Source organism: Heteronotia binoei, chromosome 1 (assembly GCF_032191835.1).
Source record: "Heteronotia binoei isolate CCM8104 ecotype False Entrance Well chromosome 1, APGP_CSIRO_Hbin_v1, whole genome shotgun sequence".
Taxonomy (NCBI): Eukaryota; Metazoa; Chordata; class Lepidosauria; order Squamata; family Gekkonidae; genus Heteronotia; species Heteronotia binoei.
In genome coordinates this window covers 220,624,626-220,637,112 of record NC_083223.1, presented here as the reverse complement: position 1 = coordinate 220,637,112, position 12,487 = coordinate 220,624,626, and the positions used below count along the sequence as shown (strand labels likewise).

General features: G+C 41.7%; 1 protein-coding gene across 1 annotated transcript in view; it reads right to left on the bottom strand.

Moving 5' to 3' along the window:
* Positions 1 to 12,487, bottom strand: part of TTC7A (tetratricopeptide repeat domain 7A) — a 276,147-nt gene that overhangs the window by 109,940 nt on the left and 153,720 nt on the right. Inside the window, exon 15 of the mRNA XM_060247872.1 lies at positions 8,785 to 8,945. Within this exon, the coding sequence (XP_060103855.1) occupies positions 8,785 to 8,945 (161 nt within the window). The remainder of the gene's footprint in view (positions 1 to 8,784; positions 8,946 to 12,487) is intronic.

Below are 12,487 nucleotides of genomic sequence, written 5' to 3'. Positions count from 1 at the left end.
ACATGCATTTTGGACCTGATGGGAAGAAGACCAGTTTGAGGGGAGAAATGATTAGGAGCACAGAAGTTGCTGAATGATTTGGAGATCAGAAATTACTGAAGGGGCAAGATTTAGATGATACACTTAGGGTTGCCAATCCCCAGGTGGGGGCAGGGGATCCCCCGGTTTGGAGGCCCTCCCCCCGCTTCAGGGTCGTCAGAAAGCAGGGGGAGGGGAGGGAAATGTCTGTTGGGAACTCTATTATTCCCTATGGAGATTTATTCCCATAGAAAATCATGGAGAATTGATCCACGGGTATCTGGGGCTCTTCATTATTTCCTATGGTAGGAAGGAATTGAAAAGGTGTGCCATCCCTTTAAATGTGATGGCCAGAACTCCCTTTGGAGTTCAATTATGCTTGTCACAGCCTTGATCTTGGCTCCACCCCTAATGTCTCCTGGCTCCACCCCCAAAGTCCCCAGATATTTCTTGAATTGGATTTGGCAACCCTAGATACACTACTCCTACTTGGGTTTTTTGCCCCAAAATTACCCCCATTCCCAAAGCAGCTGATCCTTAAAGAAAATGGTGCCTGGGTTTGCAGTTTGAAGTAAGCTTTCCACTTTCAGTACATTCCTTTACTGACCCTCCTAAACATCTCTTCAGATATTTCTTAATAAAGAAAAAAATTTACTTGGTAAGGGTCTTGGACTTTTCTATACCCTTAAGAACATAAGAGAAGCCATGTTAGATCAGGCCAATGGCCCATCCAGTCCAACACTCTGTGTCACACAGTGGTCAAAATAATAATAATAAAATATATATACACACACACACATACTGTGGCTAATAGTCACAGATGGACCTCTGCTCCATATTTTTATCTAAACACCTCTTGAAGGTGGCTATGCTTGTGGCCGCCACCACCTCCTGTGGCAGTGAATTCCACATGTTAATCATCCTTTGGGTGAAGAAATACTTCCTTTTATCCGTTTTAACCTGTCTGCTCAGCAATTTCATCGGATGCCCACGAGTTCTTGTATTGTGAGAAAGGGAGAAAAGTACTTCTTTCTCTACTTTCTCCATCCCATGCATTATCTTGTAAACCTCTATCATGTCACCCCGCAGTCGACGTTTCTCCAAGCTAAAGAGTCCCAAGCGTTTCAACCTTTCTTCATAGGGAAAGTGTTCCACCCCTTTAATCATTCTAGTTGCCCTTTTCTGGACTTTCTCCAATGCTATATCCTTTTTGAGGTGTGGCAACCAGAACTGCACACAGTACTCCAAATGAGACCGCACCATCGATTTATACAGGGGCATTATGATACTGGCTGATTTGTTTTCAATTCCCTTCCTAATAATTCCCAGCATGGCGTTGGCCTTTTTTTATTGCAAATGCACACTGTCTTGACATTTTCAGTGAGTTATCTACCACGACCCCAAGATCTCTCTCTTGGTCAATCTCTGCCAGTTCACACCCCATCAACTTGTATTTGTAGCTGGAATTCTTGGCCCCAATGTGCATTACTTTGCACTTGGCCATATTGAACCTCATCTGCTACGTTGACGCCCATTCACCCAGCCTCAACAGATCCCTTTGGAGTGCCTCACAATCCTCTCTGGTTCTCACCACCCTGAACAATTTTGTCTCATCCACAAACTTGGCCACTTCACTGTTCATTCTCAACTCTAAATCATTTATGAACAAGTTAAAGAGCATGGGACCCAGTACTGAGCCCTGCAGCACCCCACTGCTTACCGTCCTCCACTGCGAAGACTGCCCATTTATACTCACTCTCTGATTCCTATTAATGAGCCAGTTTTGATCCACAAGAGGACCTGTCCTTTTACTCCATGACTCTCAAGCTTTCTAAGGAGCCTTTGATGAGGAACTTTATCAAAAGCTTTCTGGAAGTCAAGGTAAACAACATCTATCGGGTCTCCTTTGTCCACATGTTTGTTCACCCCCTCAAAGAAATGTAACAGGTTAGTGAGGCAAGATCTTCCCTTACAGAACCCATGCTGAGTCTTCCTCAATAACCCGTGTTCATCAATGTGCCTACTCATTCTGTCCTTGATAATGCTTTCTACCCACTTTCCCGGTATTGAAGTCAGACTGACTGGCCTGTAATTTCCCGGATCTCCTCTGAAACCCTTTTTAAAGATGGGGGTGACATTTGCTACCTTCCAGTCCTCAGGAACGGAGGCAGATTTCAATGAAAGATTACGTATTTTTGACAGGAGATCCACAAGAAAAGGAAGCGGCCTTATTTTTTGTCGATGCAGAGAAAGCCTTTGACAACTTGAATTGGGACTTTATGTTTGCGGTAATGGAAAAAATTAATCTAGGGGAACAATTTATAAAAATGACAAGAGCAATATATATGGATCAGTATGCAAAACTGTGTATAAATGCAGATCTTACCAAAGAATTGAAAGTGAGTAAAGGAACAAGGCAAGGATGTCCGCTATCACCATTGTTGTTTATAATGACCCTTGAAATTCTGCTACAACAAATTCAAAAAGATGAAGAAATAGAAGGCTTAAAAATTAGAAGATTCTCTTATAAATACAAAGCTTTTGCAGATGATATAGTATTCATATTGGAGAATCCGATTAAAGTGTCACCATTGCTGCTAGCTAAGATAAAAGAGTACGGAGAACTAGCAGAATTATTTATAAACAAGGAGAAATCGAAATTCTTATGTAAAAACATGCAACCAAATAAAATAAAAGAACTACAAAAGGTGACGGGTTGTGAAGTCACAACTAAAGTTAAGTATCTTGGAATAGAGATAACAATGAAGAATATTGATTTATTTAAAAACAATTATGAAAAACTGTGGTGTAAGATGGACAAAGATTTGATGAAATGGAATAGGCTTAACTTGTCCTTACTGGGCAGGATAGCTGCAATTAAAATGAATATTTTGCCAAGGATAATGTATTTGTTTCAAACCATCCCGATTGAAAAAGATGCAAAACAATTTAACAAATGGCAAAGGAAAATTTCTGACTTTATTTGGGCCGGAAAGAAACCAAGGATAAAGATGAAGATCTTAACGGATGCCAAAGAGAGAGGAGGTTTTCAACTTCCTGATCTAAGATTGTATCATGATGCAGTTTGTTTGACATGGATAAAAGATTGGATAATGCTGTTAGACGAAAAACCTTTATGGCTAGAAGCTCACGGAAATAAATTCGGCTGGCACGTGTACTTGTACTATGGGAAGAATAAAATGGACGGTTTTTTCTCTCACCACTATGTTAGAAATATCTTACTAAGTACTTGGATAAAATACAAGAAATATGGAGACGAGAGAAAACCGCTGTGGATAGTGCCAGCAGAAGTAATAAAAATAACAGCTGAATCCGATGAAGAAAGAAAAATGTCATATAATCAACTGCTCAAGATTCAAGGAGACAAAATTGAATTAAAATCCTCGGAAGAGCTAAATAATAAGTATGACTGGTTTCAAATGCAACAAATTAAAAGCTTGATGGAAAATGATATTAAATCGGAGGGAATTAGATGAGAACAAACAGAACTGGAAAGGGTTCTGCTTGGTGATAATGAAAAACTGATATCAAAAGTATATAAGTTATTATTGAAATGGTCTACAGAAGAAGAAGTAGTAAAGTCCCAAATGGTCAAATGGGCAATTAATGTGAACAGAGAAATACAAATGGATGCATGGGAATATCTTTGGAAGAACTCAATGAAGATATCAACTTGTCAGAGTATAAAAGAGAACTGTTTTAAGATGATGTATAGGTGGTATATGACTCCGAAAAAACTGGCTAAGATGAGCAAGAAAATGTTGGATAGATGTTGGAAATGTAAAAAACATGAAGGTTCTTTCTTCCATATGTGGTGGACATGTGAAAAAGCGAAAGAATACTGGAAGATGATACAACAAGAAATCTCCAAAATTTTGGGCTATTATTTTAAGAAAATTGCAGAGATGTTTTTGCTTGGATTACAATTAGAAAAATTTCCAAAGGAAGACGGAACTCTAATTTGGTACCTGCTATCAGCTGCTAGGACACTATATGCGCAGCTTTGGAAGCAAGTAAAGATACCGGAGAAATGGGACTGGACCATGAAAGTTTTATCGTGGTGTGAAATGGACAAACTAACTAGAACACTAAGAGACTATGATTTAGAGATATTCAAAAGGGAGTGGAGGAAATTTAAAGGATATATGGAGGAAGAGTGGAAAGTAAAAAGATATTGGACAATTTTTTAGTAGTATGAATATATATATTGAATTTTGATCAGTTAGTAGTACCTTTAGTATTGAACTTGAATTTATAACCTCGGGGAAGTCATCATTGGAGGGAGGGGGGATAGAAATGTCATATGGGTTAATACTGAAATATTAACCCATAATTATTAACCCATAATGAAGAAATATTATAATAAATATTAACCCATATTGATATTATAATAAATATTATAATAAATAAATATTATTTATTATTTATTATAATAATAAATATTATAATAAATATTAACCCATAATGAAGAAATAATTAAGTTGTGTAACCATATGCTATCAATAAATTGTTAAAACACAAGTTCAACTTTGAGTTCTTTCAGAACTCTCGGATGTATGCCATCCGGACCCAGTGACTTATTAGTTTTTAATTTGTCAATCAGTTGTAGGACCTCCTCTTTTGTCACCTCAATCTGACTCAGGTCTTTCAACACCCCTTCCAAAATTAGTGGTTCTGGGGCGGGCACAAAGTTCTCATCTTCCACAGTGAAGACAGAGGCAAAAAATGCATTCAGCTTCTCAGCCATTTCCCTATCCTCCTTCAGTAATCCTTTTACCCCATGGTCATCCAAGGGCCCCACTGCCTCCCTGGCTGGTTTCCTACTTCTAATATATTTGAAGAAATTTTTATTGTTGGTCTTTATGTTTTTTGCAATATGCTCCTTATGGTCCCTTTTTGCCTGCCTGATCACAGTCTTGCATTTGATTTGCCACAGCCTGTGTTCCCTTTTATTAATCTCACTTGGACTGGTTTTCCACCGCTTAAAGGAGTCCTTCTTACCTTTTACAGCTTCCATTACTTTGTTTGTTAACCATGAAGGCCTTTTCTTATGCCTGTTTGTGCCTTTCCTAACTTGTGGTATGTATTTTATCTGAGCTTCGGATTATAGTTTTAAATAGTCTCCAAACTTCCCCAAGGGTGTTGACCGTATTTACCTTCCTTTCAGTTTCCTCCTCACATGCCTCCTCATCTCAGAGAATTTACCCCTTTTAAAATTAAACGTGGTTGTGGCGGTCTTTTTGGGCAACTCCCTATTTATACAAATGGTGAAATCAATAACATTATGGTCACTGCTCCCAAGTGGCGCAATCACTTTTACATCTCTCACCAAGTCTTGGGCATTACTTAGGACCAAATCCAGGATCGCCCCACCCCTGGTATGTTCTAAGACCATCTGCTCCATAGCACAGTCATTGAGAGCATCAAGAAACTTAATCTCTTTCTCTCGACCAGAACACATATTGACCCAATCAATTTGCGGGTAGTTAAAATCAAAGTTTCTACGTTTAGCCGCTATCTTTAAGCCTTCCATCATATTATAATCGTCCTCTCTCTTTTGATTTGGTGGGCGATAACAAACTCCCATAGTTAAATTTCCTTTTGGGCCCTCTATTTCAACCCAAAGCATTTCTAAAAGGGAATCTAATTCTCTGACCTCAATCTTACTGGACCGTATATCCTCTCTGACATACAGAGCCACCCCACCTCCAACCCTTCCCTCCCTATCCTTCCGATATAACTTTTATCCAGGAATCACTGTGTCGCATTGATTCTCCTCATTCCACCAAGTTTCTGAAATTCCCACAATGTCTATGTTTTCTCCCAAGACTAAACATTCCAATTCACCAATTTTACATCGAACACTTCTAGCATTTGCTTACAAACATCTATAATTTCCCAGGCAAGCTAGGCCCGCCACCTTCCTCCTGCCGCCTCAAGACTCTGGCTGACAGTCCATACTCTTTGTCACCATCACAGTGGACAACTCTGATCCGTTACCTGGTAGAAAAATAGCAGCCAACCCTTCATCTCTTTGAGACGAGTCCTCCCAACCCAGAGACATTTCATCCCCTGTCAGCTTTCCCCCAAGATTTAGTTTAAAAACTGCTCTGCCACCTTTTTGATTTTAAGCGCCAGCAGCCTGGTTCCATCCGGGGACAAGTGGAGACCGTCTCTTTTGTACACCTCCCGCTTGAACTTGCAGGGCATATCACCATATTCAGCATGATGGAAAGTGCTGTATTTATTTATTTTTAAAATTATCCTACCTTCTTTTAATACCCTGGCAGGCTTAGAACCATTAAAAGATGTAAAAGAGCCGCCCTGAGTCCGCTTGCGGAGAGGGCGGGATATAAGCTTAATGTAATAAATAAATAAATAAATAAAACACCATTACTATCCTTACCCATCTTGTTTACACCTAAAGATATACTTTATACAACAGTTCACCTTGGGAAAGCAAGGGTGAGGACAGACAGAACATCTTCATAGTGATCAGGGCAGGTACTTCGCTTGCAATGTGACCCCAGCTTTGCAACTTGCATTACCGCTCTCAGTTTTGCCCTTCCAATCATGCTTCAGGCAAGCTGTCCACATTTTCCTTCATCTTGTTAAAATATTTACAAAACAGATCCAGGACTTCTCCAGCAATGAAGGAGTAGAGGTATGACTCTAATATTTCAGATTCCAACCAGCACTCACCCTTCACAGATAGCTTTATGATGGTTCAAACTGAGCAGTGTCAAAAACTTGTAGAAGAGATTATTCCAAGCTACCTCTGGGACAGGAAAAGGTATGTTTGTATGGGATGCACTAAGAGCATGTTCACAGTAGCCCCAGTGGTCTCACAATATTACATTTGTTGTCATCCAACTGAGTCCAATAAATTCTCTCACAAGATATTTCACTAAGAGTCAAACTGGATATGACAGTGGCAGCCACTCATTATAAAACAAGGAAGATAATCTCATTATAACTAGAGATACTGCTGATCTTATTTCCTGGGCTTAGAATGTGAGCTCAGGGACCTCATAATACTTGCTTGAGTTTTCCTCTAGATCATGTGATATATTTGAGATAACCCCCTTCCTTTCCTTAATTCCCTCCTTCTCCCCTACTCCCCAAACTCAAGTAACATTTGTGTGAGCAGCTGTGCTCTGGCAAGTTGATGCTGATGGCCAGTCAGTTGACAGGTAGGCAGGGCAGGAAAAGAACCTATTTCTCCCTGTCTCCACCCTCCTCCGATCAGAGTGCTCCAGAGATATGCCCTGGAGTACATGACATGCTAATGCATCAGAACAGTGTCCACGGAGTTGGGAGAAGTGGCGAAAGGACTTTTTTCCTGTCCATGTCCACAGCTTTCACAATACAGCAGCTGCAACCAGTCTGAGGAGCAAATTTTATTTTTTTCCCAAACATTTATATCCAATCTTACTCGAAGCATCTCACAAAATAAAAGCAAATATGTTAAAACAATATATTGAAATACATTAAAAGAATGTTAAATAAATTATCAGCTAAAATCAGCTAAATAAATACATATTAGTATTTCAAGTAGAATACAAATAGGATCAGGGGATTAATTTGTCGCAGTGTACCAAGCCATCATTATATCTGGCAGGAAAACGAGGTCTGTTGCTTTAAACTTGAGCAGCGCTAGAAGAAAATTGCCTCTGGTAATGGACCACAGAGAAATGAGGCTTGGGAGGAGGAAGTAGGCTTCCCAAATCCCCCGCCTGGGCGGGGGACCCCCGATTTGGAGCCTTCTCCCCCCGCTCGCCAAAAATCCAGAAAGCGGGGGGGGGAGGGGGAATGGCGGCCCTTCCCACCCAGCCCCGATCCCAGCAGCTTCTCCTTGCCCTTCCCTTCCCACCCAGCCCCGATCGCAGAAGCCTTTCTTTGGTTTTCCCAGGCTGCTTCCCGCCTCCAGTCAGCTGGCTGGCGGGGGGGGGAGCCCCGCCCGCAAAGGACCATGTGCCTTTGCACCTCCGGAGGCTTGACTTGAAAGGCTTCAATTTGGGATGGTGTGTCTGAAGCTGGCAGCAACTGGTGAGTAGAGAGGCCAATCCCCTGCTTCAGACTCGCCAGAAACGGGGGGGGCGGGGAGAGAGGGAAACGTCTTCATTATTCCCTATGTGGAGATCGATTCTCATAGGGTATAATGGGGAATTGTTCTGGAGGTTTCGGGGGCTCTGGGGGAGCTGTTTTTTGAGGTAGAGGCACCAAATATTCAATATAGTATCTAGTGCCTCTCCCCAAAGTACCCCCCAAGTTTCAAAACGATTGGACCAGGGGGTCCAATTCTATGAGCCTCAAAAGAAGGTGCCCCTATCCATTATTTCCTATGGAAGGAAGACATTTAAAAAGGTGTGCTGTCCCTTTAAATGTGATGGCCAGAACTCTCTTGGAGTTCAATTATGCTTGTCACACCCTTTTTCCTGGCTCCTCCCCCAATGTCTCCTGGCTCCACCCCCAAAGTCTCCTGGCTCCACCCCCAAAGTCCCCAGATATTTCTTGAATTGGACTTGGCAACCCTAGGAGGAAGTCAGGCCCTCCAATCCCACACATCCCTTAGGATGTTAAAATCATGCTTTGTTTACTGAAAATTCTGTCCCAACCCAAGATGTCCTTAGCAAGACTTCCCGGTTTTCAGTGCCACAAAAGCTGCCTGCCCCCTGCTTCACACATATGAATGATTTAGATCTTTGAAATGTGGGGCATATACATATTTCTCATGCGTCTTACCTAAAGTTTTCTGGATACTCTGAAAGGGCCATGTTGATGACATCCAAAGCAGGCTGATAGTTTTTTTGTGCTGAAAAGAGGAGAGCTAGAAGGTGAAGGGAATTCATATGATCCTTGCAAAGTTTCACTGCTTCTTGGAGGTGTTCTATTGCATCACATATCTGGAAAATAAAAATGGTTTCTCTTACTTAATCCTACACTGTTCAGTCCAGAGATATTTATTTTAGCCATTGTTGACCATAAATGCAAAAACAACAAAATCAACAGCAGCAGCAGCTTTCCAAGCTAACATAAAGACTGAATCAATAAAGACTTCACATTAGGAACACAAAGGATGTCTTAGGGATATACTCTCTCTCTCTCTCTCTCTCTCTCTCTCTCTCTCTCTCTCGGCTTGGCTTCGCGAACGAAGATTTAAGAAGGGTGCAATAGTCCACGTTTGCTGCAGGCTCGCTGGTGGCTGACAAGACCAATATGGGACATACACTATATACTAAAAAAGCATATTGATTATCCAGGTTATTTTAAATTAGTATTCAGAAACAGCTGTTCATATCACAATCTTCTTTGTTGCTGCCACTTCACAGCCACCAAGACTAAAATACATTCTGAGTAATCTCTCTAATATATATTCCATTTTCTACAGATTAGACCAGAATGTACATTTTTTCAACACTGGGGCAGTGGGACCTATTCTATGTGTGAATTTTTTAAAAAATCTCAGAGCAACAGAAAAATAAATGTTGACGTTTGAAGCTAAGAATAGCCCATCAGTATCAGACCAGAAATCTAGAGATCTATCTAGTCCACTATTTTGTTTCCTACAATGACCAACTAAGTTCTTCTGGTATTTGCATGGACAGCATGAAGGTAACAGCCCTCATGAAGCAGTCCATGAAGCATGAAGCTTGATGTAAAAAAGAAAATCACAAATAGGAGTAACTTGTGGGTTAACCCCACACTTTTTGATAGCCACAGGCAGCTGCTGTGTGAGATTCAAGATGCTATGTACTCAAGGATTCATCACTATGCTGCTGAGAATGCTGAGGTGCAATGCTCATATGTGCACTGCTGTACACATGCTTATTTCAAATTGTACTGCCCCAAGCAAATGCTCTTGATTGGTTGTACAATCAGTTTGGCAATGTAAATAAGCAAGTTACAGGGAGACAGATTGCTGAATTTAGCAGGGGCACAATCAAGAGCATCTCCTATTCTGAGCTGCTGTAGCACTTGGCAGAGTATGTAAGAAGTATCCTGGGAAAACAGGCACACTCTTAGTTAAGCCTCATTTCATAGACATAAAGCTAGAAATATCTTTAAATGGAAGCTACTATGCATTATGTGTACAGCAATTCAAATAAACTAAAAGCTGCAAAGCAACTTAAAAGAAGTCTAGACCCAGTACTAAATCCCTTTAACATTAAAAGAATCCTAAAACCCAGTTCCAATAGCACTCGCACGGAACTTTGACTCAGCATAATAATTTCAAGTTGTGATCTTGCACCTTGGAACTCCTGTTCTGCACTTTGTGTCTGAGCAATAGGGAATCCTTTCACAGTGGAACACAACAGTTTCCCTCCATTAAATATGCTGTTCCTTGTGGAAGATCAGAGCAGCTTGATCCTTTTAACAACACCTGTGATCTTTTTAACAACTGTCCTGCCATCTTTGGGGGCCTTGATCTAGGCCAGTATTTTTGGATTGTCTAGGATTAACCATATGTGGAAAGTGGAGGGAGGGGAAAAGGAAGTTCCAGGCCTTTTTTTTTGTAGCAGGAACTCCTGTGCATATTAGGCCACACACCCTGGTGTAGCCAATTCTCCAAGAGCTTACAGGGCACTTCTTACAGGGCCTACTTTAAACTCCAGGAGGATTGGCTACATCAGGAGTGTGTGGCCTAATATGCAAAGGAGTTCCTGCTAAAAAAAAAGCCCTGGGAAGTTCTAGAAACGAGTTGTTACTGTAACTCCATGCAGATTAGAGATGTTGCTCTGTCTTGGTTTCTGTTTTTATTCTGGATACAGCATCTCTAGGAGAGACTCTTGTCCAGGCACAAACTGAACTGATGCCTGCTAAGAATTAACAAAAGGCTAGTGGCTGTCATTTTCTAGGTGAGGCCTGGAGTTGTTTTCCACTTCTATAATTCTATGTTCTGCTTTGTTTGACATTTCATACCTGCATTGAGTCTCAGTGAGAAAGGCAGGCTATAAATAAAGTAAATAAACACTAATCAAAGTTTCAGGCCTTGCAGTCTGGTGGAGAAAAACTGGAAGAAGTTGCTGTGTCCTTGTTTTGTGACTGATCAGTTCTCATGTGCTAATACATATGGACATCTGGAGTTGGCTTCTGTAAGACCACTGGTCCATCTGACTCAGTACCACAACTGGCAGCAGATCTCAGGCAGAAAGGGGGCTTTCTCAATACCCATCACCTGAGATCCTCAGCAGGACAGGCAAGGGCAAGCACTTCCTACAAGTGCCCAGACTTGTGACAGCTCATTCACACGTGCAAGTCATCAGCTGATGCCACAATTAGGAACTGGTGAATGTTAGCCCTGAGCAGCTAGAACACTGCCAATGGAAAAAAGCCCCTCCATTTCTTTTATATATTTCATGGAACATCTAGAACATGGATGGCCAAACTTGCTTAATGACAGAACCATACAGAATAAAAACCAGATGTTAGAAAGCCACAAGACATGAATGTCAGATGTTTGAGAGCTTCAAGGAAGGAAGGCAAATAGATGGAGGGAGGGGGGAGGGAGGGAAAGGTGGAAAGAAATCAATGTTAACTTGAAATGTATTCTCGAAGCCACTGGTTGGCTTGGCTTTGAGAAGTGATTTAAAGAGAGAAATGCCTTCTCCAAGCCAGCTGATGGGGCGGTGGGGGCTTTAAGAGCCACACAATATGTGTGAAAGAGCCACATGTGGCTCCCAAGCCACAGTTTGGCCACCTCTGATCTAGAAGATTGTCTCAGACAATATGGTTTAACTTTGAAAATGCGGTACATCTGCAGAAGAAACAGAGCAGCTGAACAGGCACCTTTCCCCCTTGCTGTTCCTGTGTACAGAAATATGAAAACTTAAAAGCCATTTCACAGCAGCAGAACAGTTCACTTTCCTTGTAATGATTTGGATGAGTTAAATAACATAGCCTCCAACTGCACCTATTTAAGAGAAATAATGGCTGTCTTTTCCAGCATGTGCCCTGGATAGGGAAGGGCTGCATCTCAATGGGAGAATGTTCCCAGTCCCCGGAATCTTTAGGTAAAAGCATTTAAGGTAGCAGGGCTGGGAAACTCCTCCCTCCTTTGTCTCGCGAGTACTTCCAAATCAAAACAGACCAAGGTGGCTTGATATGTCGCCTGAATACTGATCATATTCATTTTATCACTTTGGCTTTCACAATTCTGTTTGCCATAGGTACCCCTTATTTAAACATGTTACCAAGCAGGCCTGTAGCCACAGTGAGGCATTTGGGGGCAACGGATGACCTCTGCCCTATCCTGGAAGGAAGCCAGATGCACCCACCCACCCTGGAGCATAGTGTTACTTCCCCTGCCTGCCATGGCCTTGGCAGTTCTTTCAGATGGGGCAGCTGCTGTTGCTTTGTCCAGTCCTGTGCCTTTCCATCCAATGGCATGGCGTACAAGCAAGAGGCTCCGGCAGGCACCCAGAGGTGTGATGGCTCTTGGGCTGGC